Below are 26,738 nucleotides of genomic sequence, written 5' to 3' on the forward strand. Positions count from 1 at the left end.
ATGCCAATAAAATGGACAACTTGGAAGAAATGGACAAATTCTTAGAGAAGTACAACTTTCCAAAACTGAACCAGGAAGAAATAGAAAAACTTAACAGACCCATCACAAGCACAGAAATCAAAACTGTAATCAGAAATCTTCCAGCAAACAAAAGCCCAGGACCAGAGTGCTTCACAGCTGGATTCTACCAAAAGTTTAGAGAGAAGCTAAGCTCAAACTTTTCCAGAATATTGCAGAGGAAGGGAAACTTCCAAACTCATTCTATGAGGCCACCATCACCCTAATACCAAAACCAGACAAAGATGCCACAAAAAAAAGAAAACTACAGGCCAATATCACTGATGAACATAGATGCGAAAATGCTTAACAAAATTCTAGCAAACAGAATTCAACAACATATTAAAAAGATCATACATTGTGACCAAGTGGGCTTTGTCCCAGGGATGCAGGGATTCTTCAGTATCCGCAAATCAATCAACGTAATACACCATATTAACAAATGGAAAGATAAAAACCATATGATTATCTCAATAGATGCAGAAAAAGCCTTTGACAAAATTCAACATCCATTTATGATAAAAACCCTCCAGAAAGCAGAAATAGAAGGAACATACCTCAACATAATAAAAGCTATATATGACAGACCCACAGCAGACATTATCCTCAATGGTGGAAAATTGAAAGCATTTCCCCTGGAATCAGGAACAAGACAAGGGTACCAACTCTCACCACTACTATTCAACATAGTTTTGGAAGTTTTGACCACAGCAATCAGAGCAGAAAATAAATAAAAGGAATCCAGATTGGAAAAGAAGAATTAAAACTCTCACTGTTTGCAGATGACATGATCCTCTACATAGAAAACCCTAAAGACACCACCAGAAAATTACTAGAGCTAATCAATGAATATAGTAAAGCTGTAGGATATAGAATTAACATGCAGAAATCCCTTGCATTCCTACACACTAACAATGAGAAAGCAGAAAGAGAAATTAAGGAAACAATCCCATTCACCATTGCAATTAAAAGAATAAAATACTTAGGAATATATCTACCTAAAGAAACAAAAGACCTATATATAGAAAACCATAAAACACTGATGAATGAAATCAAAGAGGACACAAATAGATGGAGAAATATACCATGTTCATGGATTGGAAGAATCCATATAATGAAAATGAGTATACTACCCAAAGCAATCTATAGATTCAATGCAATCCTTATCAAGCTACCAATGGTATTTTTCAGAGAACTAGAGCAAATAACTTCACAATTTACACATTGTGAAATTTAGAAATCCAAAAAACGTCAAATAGCTGAACAATCTTGAGAAAGAAGAATGGACCTGGAGGAATCAACCTGCCTGACTTCAGGCTCTACTACAAAGCCACAGTCATCAAGACAGTATGGTACTGGCACAAAGACAGAAATATAGATTACTGGAACAAAATAGAAAGCCCAGAGGTAAATCCACACACCTGTGGATGCCTTTTCTTTGACAGGTGAGGAAAGAATATACAATGGAGAAAAGACAATCTCTTTAACAAGTGGTGCTGTGAAAACTGGTCTACCACTTGTAAAAGAATGAAACTAGAACACTTTCTAACACCATACACAAAAATAAACTCAAAATGGATTAAAGATCTAAACCTAATACCAGAAACTATAAAACTCCTAGAGGAAAACATAGGCAAAACATTCTCCCACATAAATCACAGCAGGATCCTCTATGACCCACCTCCCGGAGTATTGGAAATAAAAGTAAAAATAAACCAATGGGACCTAATGAAACTTAAAAAAGCTTTTACACAACAAAGGAAACTATAAGCAAGGTGAAAAGACAGCCTTCAGAATGGGAGAAAATAATCCCAAATGAAGCAACTGACAAAGCATTAATCTCAAAAATATACAAGCAACTCCTGCAGCTCAATTCCAGAAAAATAAATGACTCAATAAAAAAATGGGCCAGAGAACTAAACAGACATTTCTCCAAAGAAGACATACAGATGGCTAACAAACACATGAAAAGATGCTCAGCATCTCTCATTATCAGAGAAATGCAAATCAAAACCACAGTGAGGTAACATTTCACGCCAGTCAGAATAGCTGTTATCCAAAAGTCTACAAGCAATAAATGCTGAAGAGGGTGTGGAGAAAAGGGAACCCTCTTACACTGTTGGTGGGAATGCAAAATAGTACAGACAGTATGGAGAGCAGTGTGGAGATTCCTTAAAAAACTGGAAATAGAACTGCCATATGACCCAGCAATCCCACTGCTGGGCATACACACCGAGGAAACCAGATCTGAAAGAGACACGTGCACCCCAATGTTCATCGCAGCACTGTTTATAATAGCCAGGATGTGGAAGCAACCTAGATGTCCATCAGCAGACGAATGGGTAAGAAAGCTGTGGTACATATACAGAATGGAATATTACTCAGCCATTGAAAAGAATACATTTGAATCAGTTCTAATGAGGTGGATGAAACTGGAGCCTATTATACAGAGTGAAGTAAGCCAGAAAGAAAAACACCAACACAGTATACTAATGCATATATATGGAATTTAGAAAGATGGTAACAATAACTCTATGCAAGACAGCAAAAGAGACACAGATTAATAGAACAGTGTTTTGGACTCTCTGGGAGAGGGCGAGGGTGGGCTGATTTGGGAGAATGGCATTGAAACATGTATATTATCATATGTGAAACAGATTGCGAGTCCAGGTTCGATGCATGAGACAGGGTGCTCGGGGCTGGTGCACTGGGATGACCCAGAGGGATGGGATGGGGAGGGAGGTATGAGGGGGTTCAGGATGGGGGACACATGTACAACCGTGGCAGATTGATGTCAATGTATGGCAAAACCACTACAATATTGTAAAGTAATTAGCCTTCAATTAAAATAAATAAATTTGTATTTTTTAAAAAAATGGTCCACAAACATAGTGCCAAAATGCTAGCTAATGTTCATAAATGCAAGAACGTTATGATGTGCCTTACAGAGAAAGTATGTGTTAGATAAGCTTTTTCAAGGCATGCATCATAGTGCTGTTGCCTGTGAATTCATTAGTAATGAATTAACAGAATATTAAATAAAGTGTCTTTAAACAAAAACTCACATCAAGCAAGATTATATACTGATAGACTGACAAAAGTGTTGTGACCAGTGGCTCACAGGAACCTGACCCTGTCTGTATTTTCCTCATGAACAGTGATTCATTTTTCATTAATTCAGTGTTTCTGTTGACTTCATAGATCATTGCTACAAATAATGAGAAGCATTTTAAAGTATGTGTTTATTTGAAATGAGATGATTAATGAATTTTGGGTAGTCGAGAAGAAAGAGAAAGGAAATGATGCACATGTGTATGGAAGTCCTGTAAGCTAAAGAATTGAGAACTATGTTTAGTTAGCATTGCTGCCTGGCAGAGTTGAAGTCCTTGGATTTTTTAAAAAAATTTTAATTGGAGTATAGTTGCTTTATAATGTTACACTATTTTCTGCTGTACAGCAGGTGAATCAGACATATGTATACATTGAAGTCCTTGGATTTTTACTTAGAGTTTATGTGTATCAATGAAAACTAAATCATGTCATAGTTCCCTTCTAAGTAAAGAGAATTTTTCATTCTCTAGGGACAGATGAAGAAAAATAAAGGGTCAGATGACTGAAAATACTTTCCTTTCTTACCATTCATCGGTAGGGAATAATCATTAAAGGGGCTAGAGAGCAAGTACTATTATTTCTAGGTTGTTAATGATAGCACAGAATTTTGTGTAGTGAGAGCCGTATTGTGTAATTTTTTTTGCCTTCTTTTCACTTGCTACCTGAGAAGGCTCTCCACTTCAGTACTCTTGCCTGGAAAATCCCATGGATGGAGGAACCTGGTAGGCTGCAGTCCATGAGGTCGCTAAGAGTTGGACATGACTGAGCAACTTCACTTTCACTTTTCACTTTCATGCATTAGGGAAGGAAATGCCAACCCACTCCAGTGTTCTTGCCTGGAGAATCCCAGGGACGGGGGAGCCTGGTGGGCTGCCATCTATGGGGTCCCACAGAGTCGGACATGACTGAAGCAACTTAGCAGCAGCAGCACTTGATACACTTCAAGGTCATGGTGCATATTTTTAAATAACAAAACACTAAAGAGAATGTCCTCAGAGACTTGCTATGCTAGTGTTAACAATATGACTCTGGCATAGACTTGTATTAGGTTGGTACAAAAGCAATTGCTATTTTGCATTGTTGAACTTTACTATTTGGTATTGGAGTACATTCTTAAATAAATGTGGCTATATATCGTATTAATGTGCATTTCTTTATTTTTATTTTTTGCTAATAACTTTTTACTTGCTGTTTATTTTATATTTATTTTAGACTAGGGAAATGATGTTAGACAAAAAGCAATTTTGAGGGATTTTCTTACTTGAGATCAAAATAAGTCATAAAGTAGTGGAGAGAACTCACAGCATCAACACTCATTTGGCCCAGGAATTGCTAATGAATGTACAGTGCAGTGGTGGTTCAAGAAGTTTTGCACAGAAGATGAGAGCCTTGACGATAGGGAGCATAGTAGCCAACCATCAGAAGTTGACAGTGACCAACTGATAGGATCATCGAAGCTGATCCTCTTAAACTACACGAGAAGTTGCTGAAGAACTCAGCGTCGACCATGTTATGGTCATTTGGCATTTGAGGCAAATTGGAAAGGTGAAAAAAGCTTGATAAATGGGTGCCTCATGAACTGACTGCAAATCAAAAAAATTAGCAGTTTGAAGTGTTGTTTTCTCTAATTCTACACAACAGCAGCAAACCATTTCTTGATCAGATGTGACGTGTGAGGAAAAGTGGATTTTACGCGACGACCAGCTCAGTGGTTGGACCTAGAAGAAGCTCCAAAGCACTTCCCAAAGTCCCGCTTACACCAGAACAGGTCATGGTCAGCGTTTGGGGGTCTGCTGCTGCTCTGAAACAGTATAGCTTTACGAATCTGAGTGAAACCGTTATGTCTGAGAAGCATGCTCAGCAGATATGAGATGCACTAAAAACTGCAGTGCCTATAGCCGGCTTTGGTCAACAAAATGGACTCAGTTCTTCTCCATGACAACGCCCACCCCCACATTGCACAGCCAACACTTGAAATGTTGAATGAACTGGACTATGAAGTTTTGCCTCATCTGCCATTTTCACCTGACCTCTCGCCAACTGACAACCACTTCTTCAAGCATCTCGACAACTTTTTGCAGAGAAAATGCTTCCACAACCAGCAGAAGGCAGAAAATGCTTTCCAAGGGTTCGTTGAACCCTGAAATGTGGATTTTTACACTATAGGAATAAACAAACTTAGTTCTCTTTGGCAAAAATGTGTTGATTGCAATGGTTCCTGTTTTGATTAATAAAGATGTGTTTGAGCCTGGTTATAATTTAAAATTCGTGGTCCAAAATCGCAGTTACGTTTGCACCAACCTAATGGTAGACAGTTATTCTGAAGAAACTTCTGAAAAATGAGTTAATCAGCTTGTTCATTTATTTAATCAAAAAGGACATTCACATGGTTAAAAAACAAAAATTATGTACTGACAGTTCTAATAATGAAAAGTAAATGAACCGTATCCTACTTCTCCTATTGCCATTCTTTTTCTGAAGAGCATCCTCTTTTAACTCTTAAGTGTTTCTTTTGTTATTTACCTCCATATTATTAAACAGTATATTTAATGCAGCTATTTCGTGATTTATCTATTGTAGGACATATTTATCTCCTGCCATGAATTCATACTTGATCTTTGTTCCTTTAGCCTTTCTCTGTGGTTTTAGCACTGTCTTTCAGCGTTGGTAAATTAGTTTCACTGATAATTTATTTTCCTCTATTTTCTCTCTTGAGCTAATTTTGTTAGAAATTGACACTCCTGAATTGATCGTCTATATTTTTTTCTTTCGTATTTTTCTTCTCTTTTTCTGAATATATTATTTTCTCTTTCCTCTGGAGTCCTTTGTGTACATGTTTCTGTCTTTGTGTCCCTCTCTAATACACAGGAGGCTTTACCTGTGTATTAGTATCAAAATGTTGGTTGCCCATTAAGAATTGAGAGTGAGGAACCAAAATAAGGGTTGGGAGAACAGATTGGAGAACCTTACTTTAGAGCAGTGTTGCTCAACTTTTTTCATTTTCACTGCCTGAAGGAGCATATTTAAACATTTTTTTCCCCCATAATTGTTGCTTCTGCCATGAAATTTTAATACTACAAGATTTACTATATATGTATTTATGTACTATGAAAGATTCAAATATCAGGGAGGGTTTGGGGATATCATTTTCCCGAGCAGGTCAGTTGCTGCCACTGCTTTCCTATCTTTAGTTATTCTGTAGGAAGATGGGGTAGAAGGTAGGGGTCACCAACCATTTATGGACCTTGAATTAGTCTCTCAGTTTATAGTCCTATATGACTCCTGATGTACTTTTGAAAAGTTAGACTCTCTCTGCGTCACTGGGGCAAATTAGCTTCTCTTTGTACATGTCCCCTATTATGAGCACCATAATCCATCATCTTTCTCTACCCTGCTACTTCAGTGAACATCTCTTGTGTTTTGTCTTCTAGAATCTTATTAGATCTATAATTTTAATTTTTACTAAAGTTCTATCTGTTGTAGTGATTCATTTGATTTTTAAATCATTAAGTACTGTTCATTTGGGGCATAAGAACTGAAAGTGGATAAACATTTGTTTTCGTTTTTTTATCCTATCTGGATATCCTTAATAGTCTTTTAAAAATAAGCATTATCACATGTCTCTCATTTATATTCTCCTCATAGTTTTCTCTGTAAGATGCCTGTAGTTTTTCCATTCATGTATTTTTAAGCTCTCAGCAGTTATTTTGTGCCCTACCAAGAATTCATTAATGTGACCTCTATTTGTCACTTTATGGTAATATATCCTATTCATATTAGGTTGAGATTCAGTAAAACTTGAACAAGGAACAGAATTCTTTTTCTTTTGTGAATTTTGAAAGTGAAAGTGAAGTCATGTCCGACTCTTTGCGACCCCATGGACTGTAGCCTACCAGGCTCCTCTGTCCATGAGATTCTGTAGGCAAGAATACTGGAGTAGGTTGCCATTTCCTTCTCCAGGGGATCTTCCCGACCCAGGGATCATACCCAGGTCTCCCGCATTGCATGCAGACACTTCAACCTCTGAGCCACCAAGGAAGCCACCAGAATCCTAGTTATTTTAAATTATATTGAGGTAGGTATTGGAGCTTTGTGGAAATCTCAGAGAACCTTGTAGAGCCTTACTAATATATTAATAACCATTAGCCACCTGTGGCTATGTAAACTAATTTAATTACAACAAAATAAAATTTAAAATTCAATTCCACAGTTACATTGACCACATTTTAGTTATTCTGTAATCACATATGACTGGCTAGTGGCTACCGTGTTGGATAGCACAGATAATATAATATACCCATTAGTGCTGAAAGTTCTGTTAGAGAGGACCATTTGAGAAAGTAGAAAGTCAGATACCATTCTGTGGCTTCTATGAGATTGACTAGTTTCTTAAGCCCCAACTTTGTGGGAGTTGCTTATCCTGGTGACTATAGTACTTTACCAAACAGATATTAATGTAAAAAAAAAAAAAGAATTGCCATCTTAAAGGTATTCTTTAAAGCCTTTAGTAAAGAGTGCAGATCACAAGGCTAGCTATTATCTAAGTAAATGCAAGAGACAGCCAGTAAAGCACTATCTTAATTGTGTAGTAATCCTCTTTTGTGTGGATTCAAGAGAAAACTTCAGAAAATTGAGAGGCAGTCATAATATATACATTTATTCATAGTATCCTCATCCTCCCTCAGAATTTTACTGAGGAGTCTCAGCACAGGCAACAAAATGATGCTGATAACTATTGTTCTGAGTGGGTATTATCGGTAAGCTGTTACTCCATTTAAAATAATTTTCTATGTTGATTATTTGCAATATATATGTAAGTATAGCTTATACCCTAGAAATGTAGAACTGGAAAGGGTCTAGAAATTATCTAGTCCTTTTCCTTTCATTTTACAGGTAAGGGTAACTGATGCTTAAGGTAGGGGCAATAATTTATCCAAAGGCACACACAGTCTTTGCAGACAGAGCCAGTTCCAGGACCAAAACATTTTGAGTTCCTGTTCCCCCTTTCCCTTGGTACTATGCTGAGGACAAAGAAGGAAAGACTTGATTCATTCATTACCTCTTTTCCAAAGCTTTTAATAACCTATGTGGGAGCCTGCAACATTAAAAGTATGTAATTCTGGGAACTGAGTTTTATAATGTGTTTTCCTCTTTTTTAGAACAACAATTTGTAATCTTTATACAATGCCACGAATTGGAGAGCCTGTCTGGCTTACAATGATGTCGGGGACTCCAGAAAAGAACCAGCTTTGCCATCGATTCATGAAGGAGTTCACTTTTCTAATGGAAAATGCTTCAAAAAATCAGTATGGCCCTCGCTCTCTCCCATCCTCCCTTTCTTCCATCTATCCATCCATCCAAGCTATCTTAACTGTCTTAGCTATCAACTGTCAAGCTATCTTAACTGTCTTATAATAATTAGATATCTAGATTGTGATCAAGTTCAGTTACAAAAATGAAAGAGTTAATCATTGCTTTTGGAAATTTTCATATTATTAATGAGCAAGACAGAATTATATAAGGTAATTAATATAATTAAAAGATATGGAAGAAGGCCAAAGAACCTTATGAATGAGAAACAGTAAAAATGTCTTTGTGTATTAAATTAAAACTCCTGACATTTTATGGAACTGTGTGAGGCTTCTCATTTTTCATAATTATATCTACATATGCAGTTTCATTCTATAGAAAATAACTTAACAAATATATAGATAAGTGCCAGAATTCCAATAATAATGTTTTTAGTTTGGTACTTTATCATATTGCTTTCTTCTAATCATTTATCAAATTCTTAGACTCTAGATGAGTAATTTAAATGTTTATATTCTCTAAACAAAGTTTTCTTAATACTTTGCTTCCTTTTCCTTTTCAGTAATTGGGAAATGTATAGACCTACTGGTTGATTCATAAACACTGAAAAGAATCCATAGTTTTTCAAATAAAATGGCATTTTTGTTTTTTAATTATGAGTCAAAATAGCTCCTTGTGAATGCTATCTTTATTTTGAGGATTTTTCTTTTTTAACTAGTACAACAAAAAATTTTATTAACTTTTGTTTTCATTTTGGTGATATACCTATCCTTTCCTCTATTCCTTCCTTTTTTATGATGATTGGCCATATACCCTCTCTGCTTTATTCTGTCACTGCTTTTTGCTTGAGGTTTTCTGAAAGCATATTAGAATCTGATAGGATGCATTTTGTTTTCAGATTCTTGCCAGCACTCATTACTGCAGTTCTGACCAATCATCTTGCCTGGGTTCCAACAGTCATGCCAAATGGACAACCACCTATAAAAATATTTTTAGAAAAACATTCCTCTCAGAGTGTAGACATGTTGGCGAAGACTCATCCATACAATCCACTCTGGGCACAACTGGGTGTGTATTCTGAAAGCCTTTACGTGATGCGTTAGACTTAGACGTCTGTGTAACTGTCTGGAGTCACTATTTCATAGCAAAAGTAAATAGAGTAGCAAAAGTAAATAGAGAAAAATTAAGTGCTCTCTTTTCCCTTTCCTTTCTAAAGCACTTCTTCCTTGTTTCATGACTGCTAAATTGTCTCATCCCCATCTTTAGTATCGTTCCTTATGGATACAGACCTGCAACTGCAACAAAAGGAGCAGAATTTACTACTAACTTTGGGGGCTTCTGGATTTTTTGTATTCAGTTACCTTGCCTAGAAAGAATGAAGGAACAGAGTTACCTGTGATTTCTAGAATAAATATGGTTAGCTGAGAAGCAGTCATCAAGTTTTCCATTGTACCATGTTTGTTTCTTTTGTTGAGTAAATTTTGAAAATGTTTTCCCTTAGTGCTGCACACCCCACTAAATAAATGGGTAACAGGAGAGAGGGTTTAATTGATGAGTTGACAGTCATTAGGAAGGCAGTATAGCCTGGAGCTTAAATTTAAGCATAGGCTGGGGAGTCAGACATACCATGTTTGAATCACAGTTTCCCTGTTTATAAAGTAGGGATAATAAATAGTACAGGGAATGGTTTAGTGGTTAGCATTCTGTGCTTTCACTGCCTCGGTCTGGGTTCAGTCCCTAGTTGGGGAACTGAGATCCCACACGATGCATGGAGTGGCCAAAAATATATAAAATAAATAGTACATACTTTATAATGTGAAAAGTTAATGAGATAACATGAGTGTAGTATTTAGGACAGTGGTCGGTAAATATATGTAGTTGGTGTTATTCCTGCTGTTACTCTGTTGCTATTTGGTGATGGTGGAAGAACATAGTGAGAACATTTTGGTGACCTGGTAGAAACTTTAAATCCTATTAGTTGTTAGGGTGAGTGAGCTTGCCAGGCAGATTGTCATGTGGCTTATTAATTCATATAACCAATCAACTTCCCTCCCTCCCTCACTCCCACTCTATTTCTTCCCTCCCTCCCTTTCCTTTTTTCTACAAAATTAAGGAATAATTGGCATACAACAAACACATGTATAAAGTATACAGTTTTGTAAGTTTTGATATATATGTCAAAATATGTATGAAACCATCACCAAAATCATAATGGTGAACATACTCATCATTACAAGTTTTCCTCATGCCCCTTGTAATTGCTTCCTCCCTACTCTGCCTGTTCACTGTCTCTTATACTCAGGCAACCATTCGTCTGCTTTCTATCACTGTAGATTAGTTTGCGTTTTCTAGAATTTTATATAAGTGGAATCATACACTAAGTGTTTTTCTTTGCTCTGAATTCTTTCATTCAACATAATTATTTTGAGATTCACCTATATTACATGTATTACTAGTTCATTCTTTTTAAATGCTAAGTAGTATTTCATTGTATGAATATTTAATATACCTTTTTCCAAATCAAGTAGCTCAGTAGTTTTTTTTTTTTATTTTGAACATTTCAAATCTGTTTTCAGTTTCACAATCATTTATTGAGTGCACAATATATCTAAGGCTCGGTACAAAGAGCACTGGAGGATATAAAGATGAGTGTCTTCAAGAAATGACAGTCTTATACTGTAGGTAAAATGTATATGGACAATGATGGTAATTCAGATAGGAGCTATAAGAAATTAAAAGTCTAGTGGGAGTTCAATTACAGAAGCTTACTTTTGTCCAAGGGAAGATGCTTGGGTGGGAAACTCTGGGCTGACAGGTTCAGAGGGACGTGAAAGTACATAGCATGAGTGAAGGGGTCTCGGTGTTAAATGTGCTGAGCGCATTCAGGGGTCCGGTTTAAGCAGTCCACTTTAACTTGGATGAGAAAAGGTAATTATCAGAAGATAAACCTGGAAAAGTAAAGTGGAACCAGTCATGAAAGACTCACCATGCCAAAGCAGTTTGAATTTATTTGCTTGTTAGTGGAAACCTTCAGAGTAGTTTGAACAGTGGCATTGTGGTGCTAGAGCCAGTGTCTTAGCTAGAGGAGAAAATGTATCATGCTAATACAGTCTATAGCATATTATTTGAGACCTGTTTATGTTTATGGAATTCTTGTAAAGTAAAAATAGAGGGTTTTCAAAAGTTGACTTAAATTCCACTCCCCCCTTTTTAAATGTAATAGCTGTTCATGTATAGTATGAATACAGAGGTGAAAATGAATCATAAAGCTGAACATGTTGCCCTTTTGGGTCTTTTGTGAGTATCCAGCTCTCTGGGGAATGGAATGGAGAGGAAAATGGGCTTTTAAAAACACGGAAGTTAATGTGAGGTCCTGAGTAGGACAGCAACAGTTGAGGTTCAGGAATATAATTTGAATCAAGGAAAGTTAATCATGTGATGTGACTATTTCAGCTCTTCTCGTTTTCATTTCTACTGCCTTCCTGTCCTTGGTCCCCAGCAAATGTGCTTTGGCACATGAGTACTTCAGTCAGTACTTGTCCACCCAGATGTTGTACTCTGCGAGGGGACTAGCATGGAGCGTGTTCTTGGTAAATGTGACTTTCACAACTGACTGTTTGCTTGTGGTTTCAGCACCACAGCAGCTGCTTCAGGAGGAAGCTAGAAAGCTCCTCCATTCACCTCTCTCTTTGGTTAAGATCATTCATCTCATCCTACTCCTGAATAATCACTCACCTCTGAAGGAGCCAAAAGTAAAACCTGACCTACCCCTCATACAATAAGAGTAGGTTTCTGTTAATTGAAAATAGGCTGCTTAGCTGTATAAATAGAGGATATGCCCATTAACTGATTTTTCTATTTCAGGAGACTTATATGGCGCTATTGGCTCTCCTGTACGGTTAGCAAGGACTGTGGTAGTTGGCAAACGACAAGACATGGTCCAGAGGCTGCTTTATTTTCTTACTTATTTCATAAGATGCTCTGAACTTCAAGAAACCCATCTTTTAGAAAATGGAGAAGATGAAGCCATTGTTATGCCAGGCACAGTAATTACTACCACTTTGGAGAAAGGGGAAATCGAAGAATCTGAGTATGTGCTGATCACAATGCATAGAAACAAAAGCAGTTTGCTCTTTAAGGAGTCAGAAGAGACAAGGACTCCTAATTGTAACTGTAAATATTGCAGTCGTCCACTCCTTGGGCAACATACAGAGAATGTTTCACGACAAGAGAGAGAAGATATTCAGAACAGCTCTAAAGAGCTGCTTGGAATTTCAAATGAGTGCCAAATGATTTCTCCTGACTGCCAAGAAGAAAATGCTCCTGATGTTAAACAGTACAGAGATAAGTCAAGAACTTGCCTTGATACTAAGTTAGAAACAGTTGTTTGCACAGGATCTGCTCCAGTAGACAGATGTGCATTGTCAAAGTCAGGCCTAGACCCAGCAGAGGAAACATGGCAGAATGAGGAGTTGCTAGATTCAGGTAGTCACACAGGTAAAGTGTTGAGATCTGCAGGAATGGTTGTGGAAAAAAAACCTCCAGATAAGCTTGTGACAGCTGCATTTTCTTGTGAGGCAACCCAGACAAAGGTTACTTTCTTGATTGGGGATTCTATGTCACCTGACTCAGATACTGAACTCAGGAGTCAGGCAGTAGTGGATCAGATTACCAGGCATCACACCAAATCACCAAAAGAGGAAAGAGGGGCTGTTGATCAGCATCAAGACAGTAAACAAACAACTAAATCTGAAGAGTCTGATATACCGAACATAGTATCTGGAGAACCCTGTGAACTTCCTTGCTGGAATCATTCAGACCTAGAAAGCATGAGTTTATTTGATGAATATTTTAATGATGATTCAATTGAAACCAGGACTATTGATGATATTCCACTTAAAACAAGTACAGACAGTAAACAACACTGCTGTATGTTAGAGTTTTCAAAAAGATTGTGTACAAATAATAGCAAACCAAACAATGAATTTTGCAAATGTGTAGGAACAGTTCACCAAGATTCATGTAAAACCTGTTTTCCTCAACAAGACCAAAGAGATACACTCTCCATTCTTGTCCCCCATGGGGATAAAGACAGTTCAGAGAAAAAAATTGCTGTGGGAGCTGAATGGGACATTCCAAGAAATGAAAGTTCAGATAGTGCCCTTGGGGACAGTGAAAGTGAAGATACAGGTCAAGATGTGGCCAGACAAGGAAACACTTATTATGGAGGAGAGCAGGAGGATTGGGCAGAAGAAGATGAGATACCTTTTCCTGGGTGAGTATGCAGTTTTAACCTTTCATAGAACTGATAAAAATATGTACCATTCTCCCCCCCCCACCCCCCGCAGAGTATCATAATTCTTTTATTGCAATAAAAAAACAACATGAGAGCTACTCTCTTAACAAAAATTATAAATGCATAATACAGTATTGTTAACTGTGGCCAGTCTTGCACAGTAAATCTCAAGGACGTATTCTTCTTGTATACTGATGTGACCTTTGCATGAGTCTGGGGGAGACAGTAAAGATAGTGGCCCACTTCTGAAAGGTGGTTCAGACTGTATCAGGCAGGCTCTCCTCTGCCTCTTTCCCTTTGTGGATGAAAGATAAGAGTGGAAGGTTCATACAGCAGGGAGAGACATTTGTAACATTAGAATGATGACCATTTTTATATAAGCTTCTGTTAACTAATCTTAGGAGATTTTATAATTATTACTTGGTCCTCCTTATATTCAACAAGTGACAATTTATTGCAGTCTTCAAATGCATGTAGATTTTTTTTTCCATTTATTTTTATTAGTTGGAGGCTAATTACTTTAAAATATTGTAGTGGTTTTTGCCATACATTGACATGAATCAGCCATGAATTTACATGTGTACCGTTCTTTTGTTTAACTGGTCTCTGACAGTTGGTAGTAGCTAATATAAAAGAAGAGATCATTGTTCTGGACAAATTTTCTTTGATTATGATGTGCTTTTACAAGAAGGATTAAAGGCTGAGACTCATAGGTACTATGGAAAAGCTTTGTGAAGACATTAGAGAAAAGTTATGTTGGTGTATGGGAGATTCCTTACTGTCTAGGAGTTTTCAAGCCATTTAGGATAGAATTATGCTCCTCAGAACCTGTGCTGAGCCTGGCAACTCCAGAGAGGTGATCACTGAGAGAAGGTAGGAGATAGCTGTTAGAAATTAGTTTGGAAATAAGAGGAAAGCATGGAACATTAACTCTCAGTCAAGAACACAAGGAAGAGAGTCATACCTGAGAAATGTTACATACCAAGCTTGGGGTTTAGTGAATTGTTTATACTTTGTTTTAGGTGATGGTTTCTGTAATTTGATTGTATTAAGGGTGTGTTACATATACACAAGGGCTAGCCTTCCTAAAGTCTGTTGTGAAAGATTCATGCTCATCTCATTACAGTTGTCCATCAAACTCTTTTTGGATACGAAGGAGTGTTTTGTGTTCTCATTGAGCCCTTAAGCCAGTGTGTTTTTTTGGTTTGCTTTTAGGCCATTTTTTATTTTAGGATGATTTTAGTTTTAGTATATTTTATAGAGAATGATGGTACTGGAAATGTGGATTAGTAGAGTCCAAATTTTTTTTGTATGTTTTTAAAATATATTTATTACTGAATAGATATGCCTTCTTTTGGAACTTTTCTCCCAGGTCGAAGTTAATTGAAGTGAGTGCTGTTCAGCCCAACATCGCCAACTTTGGGAGATCCTTGCTAGGTGGCTATTGCTCTTCTTACGTCCCTGACTTTGTTCTTCAAGGAATTGGGAATGATGAAAGGCTCCGTCAGTGTCTGGTGTCAGATTTGTCTCATGCGGTGCAGGTGAGTGACCTTCACTGCTCTTAAATTTATTTCAGACAAACTATTAACCAGTAGAACCCAGAGTTGCCTTGTTTTGGTCACACTTCAGTGTATAATTGGAGAAGGAAATGGCAACCCACTCCAGTATTCTTGCATGGAAAATTCCATGGACAGAGGAGCCTGGTGGTCACAAAGAGCTGAACATGACTGAACACACACAGATGCACACACAGTGTGTAACACAATTTTTCTCTAAATCCATCACTTTATATGTAGTTACCTGTGTGTTTTATACCTGTCATCATGAAAATAAGTGAAAGGAATCTGTCAAATTGGAAATCTGAAAATACAGAAAATACTATGTGTATTCTTAGGTGTTCATCACCAAGTTATTTATAACATCAAAATATTGCAAATGCATAAATGTGAATGAAATTAATTTTCATTTCTGGCATATAGTATTACAGTTGATTTTTTTATATATTGCTCTTGTATCCTGACGCTTTGCTGAGCTCTTTTATTAGTTTTCATAGTTCTTTGCGTGACTTCTTTGAGATTTTCTACATGTAGCTTCATGTTGCCGGCTTCCTTTCCAGTCTGGGTGCCTCTCTTCTCCCTCGCCTGATAGTATAGCCGAGAGCGTTTAGTGCAGCGTTGCACTGACGTGCTGATAGTAGACATCTCTGTCTTGTTCTTTTTCTTAGGGAAAAGACAGCAAGTGTTTAATTGTTAACCATAATAATGTTAGCTGTTGCATTCTTACACCATGCTCTTTTATCAGCTGGATGAAGTTCTATTCCTATTGTTTTGAGTTTTCTGTGCCCTACCCCCTTAAATTATGACCTAGTATGGGGTTTTGTCAAATACTTTTTGTGAATCTATTGAAATGATCATGTGGGTTTTTCTATTAATGTGATAGATTACACTGATTGATTTTTAGATGTTAATCCAATCTTTGTATTCCTAGGGGGGAGAAAAATCCCATTTGGTCATGGTATATAAAACTCATTTAGCATATGAGTTGACTTTGTGTGTGGTATAAGATAGTGGTCCGGTTTCATTCTTTTGCAGTATGGCTGTTCAGTTTCTTAAGCACCATTTATTGAAGAAACTATTCTTGGGTCCTTAGTCACATTAATTGAGCATATATACATGAGTTTATTTCTATGTTCTTTAGTCTCTTATTGCTCAAATTTAAAAAACAACTTTTCTTTCTTTTATTGTTATAAGTAATATTGATACTGTTGCTGCATTTTATGAATTTAAGGTTATTTCTTTCGGCTAGATTCCCAGAGATGAAGATATTGAGCAATTTTTAACTTTAGAACTATTTTCATGTTCTTGTTGCATGTTTGGTAGTTTCTTCTCCAAAGACAATGCTAGTTTGAACAGCAGTTTGTAATGTCCCTAAAACCTGTTCCATTTAAAATATTGGGGTTCTCTCTCTTAAAAAAAAAAAAAAGATAAATGAAGAAAACTGACTAGTTTTGAGGAAAGTATTTGTATCCAGCCTCAAATACTTCCAGGTCACAAAATAGGAAATGTATTCTCAATTAAGAATACGTTCCTATTGGGTATAGGCTGTTTTTTCCCAGAAGTTGATGGTTAAGGAAAGGACTGAAATTGACTAACTTGAAATTTTATCAGATTAGGATATTGCTTATGATAATCCATTGAGTGAAAAGAAGCAGCTTCAGAATAAATCACTGGTACTGCCCCCTTGTTTCTTTAACAACTCCTAAAATGAATTTATACTGTTATACAGTGGAAATGACAGATAGATTCAGGGGGTTAGATCTGATAGACAGAGCACCTGAGGAACTATGTAACACTGTACAGGAGTCAGTGATCAAAACCATTCCCATGAAGAAGAAATGCAAAAAGGTAAAGTGGCTGTCTGAGGAGGCCTTACAAATAGCTGAGGAAAGAAGAGAAGCAAAAGGCAAAGGAGAGGAGGAAAGATATATCCATCTGAATGCAGAGTTTCCAAAGAATAGCAAGGAGAGATAAGAAAGCCTTCCTAAGTAAGTGATCAATGCAAATAGAGGAAAACAATAAAATGGGCAAGATGAGATATCTCTTCAAAAAATTGATAGCAAGGGAACATTTCATGCAGAGACGGGCACAATAAAGGACAGAAATGGTATGGACCTAACAGATGCAGAAGATATTAAGAAGAGGTGGCAAGAACTATGCAAAAAAGATCTTAATCACTCAGCTAACCACGATTGTGTGATCACTCACCTACAGCCAGGCATCCTGGAGTGTGAAGTTAGGTGGTCCTTAGGAAGCATCACCATGAACAAAGCTAGTGGAGGTGATGGAATTTCAGCTGAGCTGTATGAAATCCTAAAAGATGATGCTGTTAAAGTGCTGCACTCAATATACCAGCAAATTTGTAAAACTCTGCAGTGGCCACAGAACTGGAAAAGGTTAGTTTTCATTCCAGTCCCAAAGAAGAGAAAGCGCAAGTCACTCAGTCATGTACGACTCTTTGCGACCCCACTGACTGTATAGTCCATGGAATTCTCCCGGCCAGAATAGTGGAGTGGGTAGCCTTTCTCTTCTTCCCAATCCAGGGATCAAACCCAGGTCTCCTGCATTGCAGCGGATTCTTTACCAGCTGAGCAACTAGGGAAGCCCATCCCAAAGAAAGGCAGTGACAAAGAATGTTTAAATTACCACACAATTACACTCATCTCACAGGCTAGCAAAGTAATGCTCAAAATTCTCCAAGCTAGGCTTCAACAATATGTGAACTGAGAACTTCCAGATGTTCAAACTGGATTTAGAAAAGGCAGAGGAACCAGAGATCAAATTGCTACCATCCATTGGATCATAGAAAAAGCAAGAAAATTCAGAAAATCATCTGCTTAATTGACTTTGCTGAAGCCTTTGACCGTGTGGATCATAATAAACTGTGGAAAATTCTTAAAGAGATGAGAATACCAGACCACCTGACCTGCCTCCTGTGAAACCCATATACAGGTCAAAGAGCAGCAGTTAGAACTGGACATGGAGCAACAGACAGGTTCCAAGTTGAGAAAGGAGTACGTCAAGGCTGCATACTGTCACCCTGCTTGTTTGACTGTAAGCGGAGTATATCATACAAATTGCCAGGCTGGATGAAGCACAAGCTAAAATCAGGATTGCTGGGAGAAATACCAATAACCTCAGATACGCAGATGACACCACCCTTAATGGCAGAAAGTGAAGAGGAACTAAAGAGCTTCTTGATGAAAGTGAAAGAGGAGAATGAAAAAACTGGCTTTATTAAAATTCAGCATTCAGAAAACTAAGATTATGGCATCTGGTCCCATCACTTCATGGCAAATAGATGGGGAAACATTGGAAACTGTGACAGTCTTTATTTTTATTTTCTTGGACTCCAAACTCACTGCAGATGGTGACTGCAGCCATGAAATTAAAAGACAGTTGCTCCTTTTAAGAAAAGTGATGACAAACCTAGATAGCATATTAAAAAGCAGAGACATTACTTTGTCAACAAAGGTCCGTCTGGTCAAGGCTATGGTTTTTCCAGTAGTCATGTATGGATGTGAGAGTTGGACCATAAAGAAAGCTGAGCACTAAAGAATTGATGCTTTTGAACTGTGGTGTTGGAGAAGGCTCTTGAGAGTCCCTTGGACTGCAAGGAGATCGAACCAGTCTATCCTAAAGGAAATCCCGAATATTCAATGGAGGAACTGATGCTGAAGCTGAAACTCCAGTACTTTGGCCACCTGATGTGAAGAACTGACTCATTGTAAAAGACCATGATGCTGGGAAAGTTTGAAAGCAGCAGGAGAAGCAGATGACAGAGGATGAATTGGTTGGATAGCATCACCATGAGTTTGAGCAAGCTATAGGAGTTGGTGATGGACAAGGAAACCTGGAGTGCTGCAGTCTGTGGGGTAGCAGAGTCGGACACGACTTAAGTGACTGAACTGAATTGTAAGTGAGTTTGATTTGAATCAGTTCTAGTCTCAGACTTGGGGTTTAGGCCCTTCTTTCTTGGGAAACTGGGCTTCCCTGATGGCTCAGAGGATAAAGAATCTGCCTGCAATTTGGGAGACTCGGGTTCGATCCTGGGGTCAGGATGATCCCCTGGAGAAGGACATGGCAACCCATTCCAGTATTCTTGCTTGGAGAATTCCATGGACAGATGAGCCTGTAGAGCCCATGGGGTTGCAAAGAGTTGGACATGACTGAGAAACTAACACTTCTTGGGAAACTACTGATGTGGGCTCATTTTCCTTTATCTTACCAAAAAAAAATAGCTTTAAAAACCTTAGCCATGTGACTTTTGATTGAGGAGCTATAAAGTGAATTTCTAAAGAAGTTTTTAAGCCTTTAAAAAAGAGATATGTTTATTTCATAGCAGTTTCCTCATTACCTGTTTAGGCATTTCCTTGTGAGGCTAGTAGATGGATTTCCATTGTGATTCTCATCTCCTGAAGATGCCCTCTGCTTTTGCAAGACGTATCCTCCTTTAACCGGAGAAGGCGATGGCAACCCACTCCAGTACTCTTGCCTGGAAAATCCCATGGACGGAGGAGCCTGGTAGGCTGTAGTCCATGAGGTTGCGAAGAGTCAGACACGACTGAGTGACTTCACTTTCACTTTTCACTTTCATGCATTGGAGAAGGAAATGGCAACCATTCCAGTGTTCTTGCCTGGAGAATCCCAGGGATGGGGGAGCCTGGTGGGCTGCCATCTATGGGGTCGTACAGAGTCGGACACGACTGAAGCGACTTAGCAGCAGCATCCTCCTTTCACAGCTTGTTTTCCACTTTAATTATTTAATCCTATCTTCCACTGTATTTTTCTTTTATAAGAACAAAAGTAGTTACATTAAATATATATTCACTCTTTTCTTGTTTCTTAAAAATGTAAGATTTACTTTTCCTCTTTAGATGTATATACCATTTCCAAAATTATGTTTCAGTATTGAAGTTGATGAAAAGTATTATATCCTTGGTAAGAGTTGAATAAGAAATATTTAACTACCATTTATAAAAACAAATATAGAATTTACAGTTTCATGGGAAGTCTTCACAGTGTTAGCTTTCCAGCGTCCTTCTTGCATTCTCTTGTTCCCCACTTTTCAATGTCATTTTCCACAAATTTGGTTACATGCATCTACTTCTCTTTTTGAGTCTTTTCATGGTATTCCCCTTTACAGAATTATCCATAATCCTCTTCCATCTTTCATTAGGAATGCTATTCATGCTTCAGTGTCATATCCTTGTGTTCCTTCTACTGTGTAACTTCCAGTCATACAGAACCCACTGTTGCCCTCCTCTGATACCCCATCACTTGGTGACTGTTTAATTTGTTACACAAGTATTTTCATAGCCCTGTATGTATTTCTTTTTAGCTCCCTCATAGGACTGTGAGCTCCCTTCTCTTTGTTTCCTTAGCATCAAGCAAAAAACTTTATTCTGGACCAGAAGATATCCCTGGGGGGTTGCCAAACTTGGGTTTTTCCAGGAGTAAACTTGTTACATTCTTGCTATGAAATTTTAGTAACAGTGAAAATTATAAAGGAGAAAGGCCATTGGGTTTAAGTATTTCAGATTGTAGTTTATATTTCAGTCTTATTGCTAATATGTTAATTTATATGGCCAGAGGTGAAGAAAGCCTTATCTTTCTGAAAACAAAAAAATGTATTGAGTATCTCTTATTTATGGTGGTACTGTGTACTTAATTCTTTGTGGGTAAGCCATGGGAACCCAAGGGCACAGGCATATGCCTGTGGTTCTTTTATCCATATATATGAGCTAAAAATATTTTTTCTGTTTCTTAAATTTTCTTATTAAAATGTCATTTAGATGAATGCTTCTGATAGAAATTTAAGCCGTATAAAGATATACAAAGCCAAAAAGTGAAAATTCTCTATACCCTTAATATTTCGTACTTCTTCACAGGAAACTTTATAATAGAGAGTTTGATTTGAGTATTTTCTTTTTTCTATACATTTTCATTTAGATAAAGATCTGAATTTTTAAGAACATAACTGGGATATAGTGTGCATATGCGTGCACATGCTCAGTCATGTCTGACTCTTTGCAACTCCGTTGTAGCCCAGCAAGCTCCTCTGTCCATGGAATTTTCCAGGCAGGAATGCTGGTGTCGGTGGCCATTTCCTCTTCCAGGGGATCTTCCCGACCCAGGGATTAAACCCACATCTCTTGTGTCTCCTGCCTTGCTTGGCAGGTGGATTCCTTACTACTGTACTACCTGGGAAGCTGCATGTAGTGACTTTTCTCCCCCTATTTAACCACGTATCCTGAGAAACTTGTTATAGTATGTGTTGATTTGTCTCCTTTTCAACTGCTGTATCTATACTCTGGATATATAAAAACCTAGTACACATAGTCAGGAAGAGATAATCAAGGGATAGCCTTGGAGGTGCTCAAACAAATTAATGCCTGACTGGATGGGATAGTTAGCACAGAACCTTATCATTGACCTTTCATGTGAATTTATTTCCTTCCTATTTTTAAAACATTCAGCTCTTTCAAAGTAAAAATGCTTTCTTTCAGTTGCCTGGGACATAGTTGGCAGTAAATTTGTTGAATTAATGACTAAAATACTTTTTAAAATTCAATTTCTGGATTAAAGGATACAAAGTTCTGATAATGAATCTATTATGATTTCTATAAGCTATCTCAGGGTATTTGTTATTTAGCTGCTTTCTTCACCGTCAAGGATTCTTTGGCAGTAACTCTCAGAAGTTTCGTATTCCTTTGTTTTGTTTTTGTCTGGTATCTCTTCCTTGCCTATCCCATTAACATTATCTTTGGAAACTTTTCTTTTTTTAAGATGATTTCTTTTTCTTTTTTTCCAGCATCCAGTATTGGATGAACCAATAGCAGAAGCTGTCTGTATTATAGCAGATATGGATAAATGGACTGTTCAAGTGGCCAGTAGCCAGAGACGAATGACAGATAATAAACTGGGAAAGGAAGTGTTGGTTTCCAGTCTTGTTTCCAACCTGCTTCATTCCACTCTTCAGCTTTATAAACATAACCTGTCTCCAAATTTTGTAAGTATGTGTAAGGCTTGAATTACTGTTGGCACTGTGATAACTAACTTAACCCTATTGTCATTCATGCGCCTACATTGAATACTACTGTTATCTTCATTATTATTTTCCTGAAAGAAGGTGTTATGGACTCAATGTTTGTGTTCCTCTAAAATCAATATGTGAAGCCTGCAATGTGATAATTTTGAGAAGTAATTAGGATTAGATTAGGTTATGAGAGTGGGACTCTCTTTATGAGATCAGTGGCCTTATAAGAAGAGGAAGAGAGAGATTCCACTTGCTCTACCATGTGAGGACACAGGAGAAGGGAGCCATCTGCCAGCCAGGAAGAGAGTTCTCACTAAAACTCAGCCATGCTGGCACCCTGATCTCAGACTCCCAGTTTCCAGAACTGTGAGAAAATAATTTTCTGTTATTTAGGCCATTGAGTCTGTGGTACTTTGCTGTTGCAACTCAAGCTAAGACAGAAAGGAATATGTATGTATACTTGTCTATATAGTCTATATGATTTCTGCTGTACCTGGCTTAGTATTATGTGAAGTAATGACATGTAACAAGCCCTAAGCTCTGTGCAGAATGCCAGTGCATTGTATATCCTCATTTTCATATTAGGACTTTGGATGATCATTTTAAAAAAATTTTTTAAATTAAGTATTTATTTATTTGGCTGTGCCAAGTCTTAGTTGCAATATTTGGGATTTAGTTCCCTGACCAGGGATTGAACCCAGGGCCCCTGCACTGGGAGTGTGGAGTTTTAGCCACTGAACCACCAAGGAGGTCCCTGGATGATCCTTTTTTATAACACTGGTAACCTTTTTCTGAAGATGCCATTTCCAAGATTTCAAGATTCTTTCCTTTTTTGGTTAGGAGAACTGTAATACAGCATAGTGAAAAACCTTTGTAGATCAACATGACAAAAGCTATATATGACAGACCCAAGCTGGCATTATACTCAGTGATTAAAGACTAATAAAAGTTTTATCCTTAAGAACAGGGAGAAGATGTGGTTGTTCACCTTCACCACTTTTATTCAACATAGTATTGGAAAGTCATAACCAGAGCAGTTAGGCAAGAAAAGAAGCAAAAGGTATCCAAATTGGAAAAAAAGAAATCAAACTATCTCTGTTTGCAGATATGATCTTTTATGTAGGAAACTCAAGATTCCACCAAAAAACCCTGATAGAGTTAATAAATGAATTTAGCAAAGATGCAAGATAAATCAGCATGCAAAGATAGTTGCATTTACGTATGCTAGGAATGAAGTCTTGAAGAAGAAATGAAGAAGGCAATTACAGTAGCATTAAAAGAATAAATTACTTAGGAATATATTTCACCAAGGAGGCAAAAGACTTCTACATTGAAAACTACAAAACATCTCTGGTAGAAATTAAAGACATAAATAAATGAAAGTCATTTCACATTGTTTGGAAGATTTAGTATTATTAAGGTGATAGCACTAAGAATGAAGCTGGGGGACTCACTTCTTCTAATTTTAAAACTTTATACAAAGGGACAGTGATCAAAACAGTGTGGTAGTATCATAAGGACAGACATATAGACCAATTGATTATAGTATCCCCCAAATAAACCCTATATGGTCAATCGATTTTGGACAAGGAAACCAAGACTATTCAAAGGAGAAAGGAGTCTTTGCAGCAAATCCTACTGAGAAAACTGGATGTGTACATGTCCCTGGAGATGGGAAAGGCTACCCACTCCAGTATTCCAGCCTAGAGAAAACTGGATATCCACATGCAAAAGAATGAAGTTGAACTGTTACTTTACGCCATTAACAAAAATGACCTTTAACTTAAATCTAAATTTAAATCTAAAGTTTAAAAAAGAAACACCTATATTTTAATATTAAACCATAAAACTCTTTAAAGAAAATATAGGGGATAATCTTCATGATACTGGATTTAGCAGTGATTCCTTGGACCTGGCATCAAAAGGACAGACAGTAAAGTAAAAATAGATAAATTGTGATTTTATCAAGCTAAAAAACTTTTGTGTATCAGCAGAGGGAAAAGACAACTGACAGGACAGGAGGAAATGTTTACTAATCATGCATCTGAAAAGAGATTGATATCCAGAATATATAGAGAACTCCTACAACTCAGCAAAGAAACAACTCAAAAAATAGTCAATAGACCTGAGTATACACTTCTCTAAAGAAGTTACACAAATAGCCAATAAACACATGAGAAGATATTCAACATCCATTAGTTATTAGGAAAGTGAAAATCAAAACTACATTGAAATGCCATTTCACACCCATAGGATGGTTTTGATCAAACAAACCCCCAAAAGAACAAATATTGAATACAGAGAAATCAGAACGCTTATGCATTGCTGGTGGGAATGTAAAATGGTGCAGCTGCCGTGGAAACAGTTTGTCAATTCCTCAAAAAGTTTAACATTGTATTGTCATGTGGTCCAGCAGGTCTGCTTCTATGTTTATAATCAAAATAACTGAAAGCGGGGACTGAACAGTTGTTCCCTATTTTTCACAGCAGTATTACTTGCAATAGACAATATTGGAAACAACTCATGTCCATCAGTAAATGATGTGTAATATATAGAATGGAATATTTCAGCTATAAAGAGGAAGAAAATTCTGATACATGATACAGCAGGGTTGGAACGTTACGCTAAGTGAAATAAGCAAAATACAAAAAGACAGATATTGTGTGGTCCCAGTTACATAAGGTGTCTGGAATAGGCATGTTCATAGAAACAAAATAGAGAGGGAGGTTACTGGGAGTCGGGGGAAGGAGGGCATAAAGGGTTATTGTGTACTGGATGTAGAGTTTCTGTTTGGGATAATGAAAAAAGTTCTGGAAATGGATAGTGATGACGGTGTACGACATTGTGAATATACTTAATAACATTGAATTGTATGCCTAACAGTAGGTAATATGGTAAATTGTGTGTTTGTATGAATCCTATTATTAACATATATTTTATAGATATTTTCTTCTTCACTTACGGCATTTTCAGTCTACATGAGCATTATATTAATACTACCAAAAACATACCACAAAAGAATGTGTGTCAAGGAATCTATTCAGTTTTTTTTTTTTCCTGAAGAAAAAGAAGATGTGTTTTTATTAGGAGCTGTAACAGCAGCCAGTTTTCATACAAGAGAAATACTCTGCAGGAATTTAGTATGTTAGCACCTACACCTCATGCTTTTTCCTCATACATGCATATCAACAATTCACATGAAAAGACACTTATTTTAGTGACTTATGCAAATTAATTGACAAGAAACAAAATGTATATGTTTTAGTTTTTAATATTCCAGCCAAGAAACATTTCTTCTAGTGAGGCCTATAGAGCATTCTGTATGAGCTGCTGGAAATTTTTTTCTTTTGCTTTCCATAGGAGAATGCAGCCTTCTAATGTAAATACATTTGAAGTATATTAATTTATAAGAGTTACAGTTATCAAATTTGGAATAAAAAATCTTATTTTTCAAAGTGCTGGATATGGATGGTGGTGATAAGTTGTATAACCTTTTGAATGTACTTAATGCCTCTCAGTTATATAAAGTAGTTAAAATGGTAACTCATATTTAAAATGGTTAATTTCATATTACATATAATTTACCACATTAAAAAATAGCTCTGTAGAATCTAAATCTTTTATACAAGCTAGTGAGTTTACACTCCTTTAGCTAATATTGCATGTTTTCAAAATATGCTCCAAATTTTAGATTACGTTGAAATAGCTAAGTAGAATTGTCAAAGTATAATGCTTTGGAATTTGCCATTACTTTGCGTTGTGCATTTTCTGACCTCGTTCTCGGTTCCCTCCTAACTGCAGTGTGTAATGCATCTTGAAGACCGGTTACAGGAGCTGTACTTCAAGAGCAAAATGCTGTCTGAGTACCTGAGGGGGCAGATGCGTGTTCATGTCAAGGAACTGGGAGTGGTTCTAGGGTACGTTCCTGATTTCTTCTCTGGCTTTGCTTTCTCATTGCACTATCTTTATTTAGGAAAGGAACAGTCATCAGAATTGCCTTTTTCTTTTTAAATTGTTGCCTTGTTAGAAGCTGTACAGTAGTATCATCTGGGTTGCGCTTTACAGTATAAAAGCAGAACCTTGTCTTGGACTGATGTGAAAGGCACTGTCCCTGTGTAGTTCCCTGGATTGAGAAATGCAGTTTAATAGAAATGAATTAAACTATAAATTTTTGCATTAGAAAAATTGAATATTCATTTTTATTTATTAAATATATTATAAACTCATCATTCCCAGCATTTGCCCTGTCATCCAGATGAACTGATTGAAGAAGTAATGGCACTCTGTGGATGGTGGTATATTATCTACATATTTATTGCTCCTTCTCCATTTTTTATATATTATGTCTTAATACTCTGCAGTTTTCCTG

The 26,738-nt window shown here is 37.1% G+C and overlaps 1 protein-coding gene across 2 annotated transcripts in view; it reads left to right on the forward strand.

Annotated features, from left to right (window-relative positions):
* The window catches only part of FNIP1 (folliculin interacting protein 1), a 118,733-nt gene that overhangs the window by 87,807 nt on the left and 4,188 nt on the right, over positions 1–26,738 (forward strand). For both annotated transcript variants that reach the window (XM_061150835.1, XM_061150836.1), the window contains 6 exons: positions 8,328–8,474; positions 9,377–9,546; positions 12,343–13,753; positions 15,147–15,315; positions 22,145–22,342; positions 26,171–26,286. In XM_061150835.1, the coding sequence (XP_061006818.1) occupies positions 8,328–8,474; positions 9,377–9,546; positions 12,343–13,753; positions 15,147–15,315; positions 22,145–22,342; positions 26,171–26,286 (2,211 nt within the window). The remainder of the gene's footprint in view (positions 1–8,327; positions 8,475–9,376; positions 9,547–12,342; positions 13,754–15,146; positions 15,316–22,144; positions 22,343–26,170; positions 26,287–26,738) is intronic.

The sequence above is a fragment of the Dama dama genome, chromosome 9 (assembly GCF_033118175.1).
Source record: "Dama dama isolate Ldn47 chromosome 9, ASM3311817v1, whole genome shotgun sequence".
Classification (NCBI taxonomy): domain Eukaryota; kingdom Metazoa; phylum Chordata; class Mammalia; order Artiodactyla; family Cervidae; genus Dama; species Dama dama.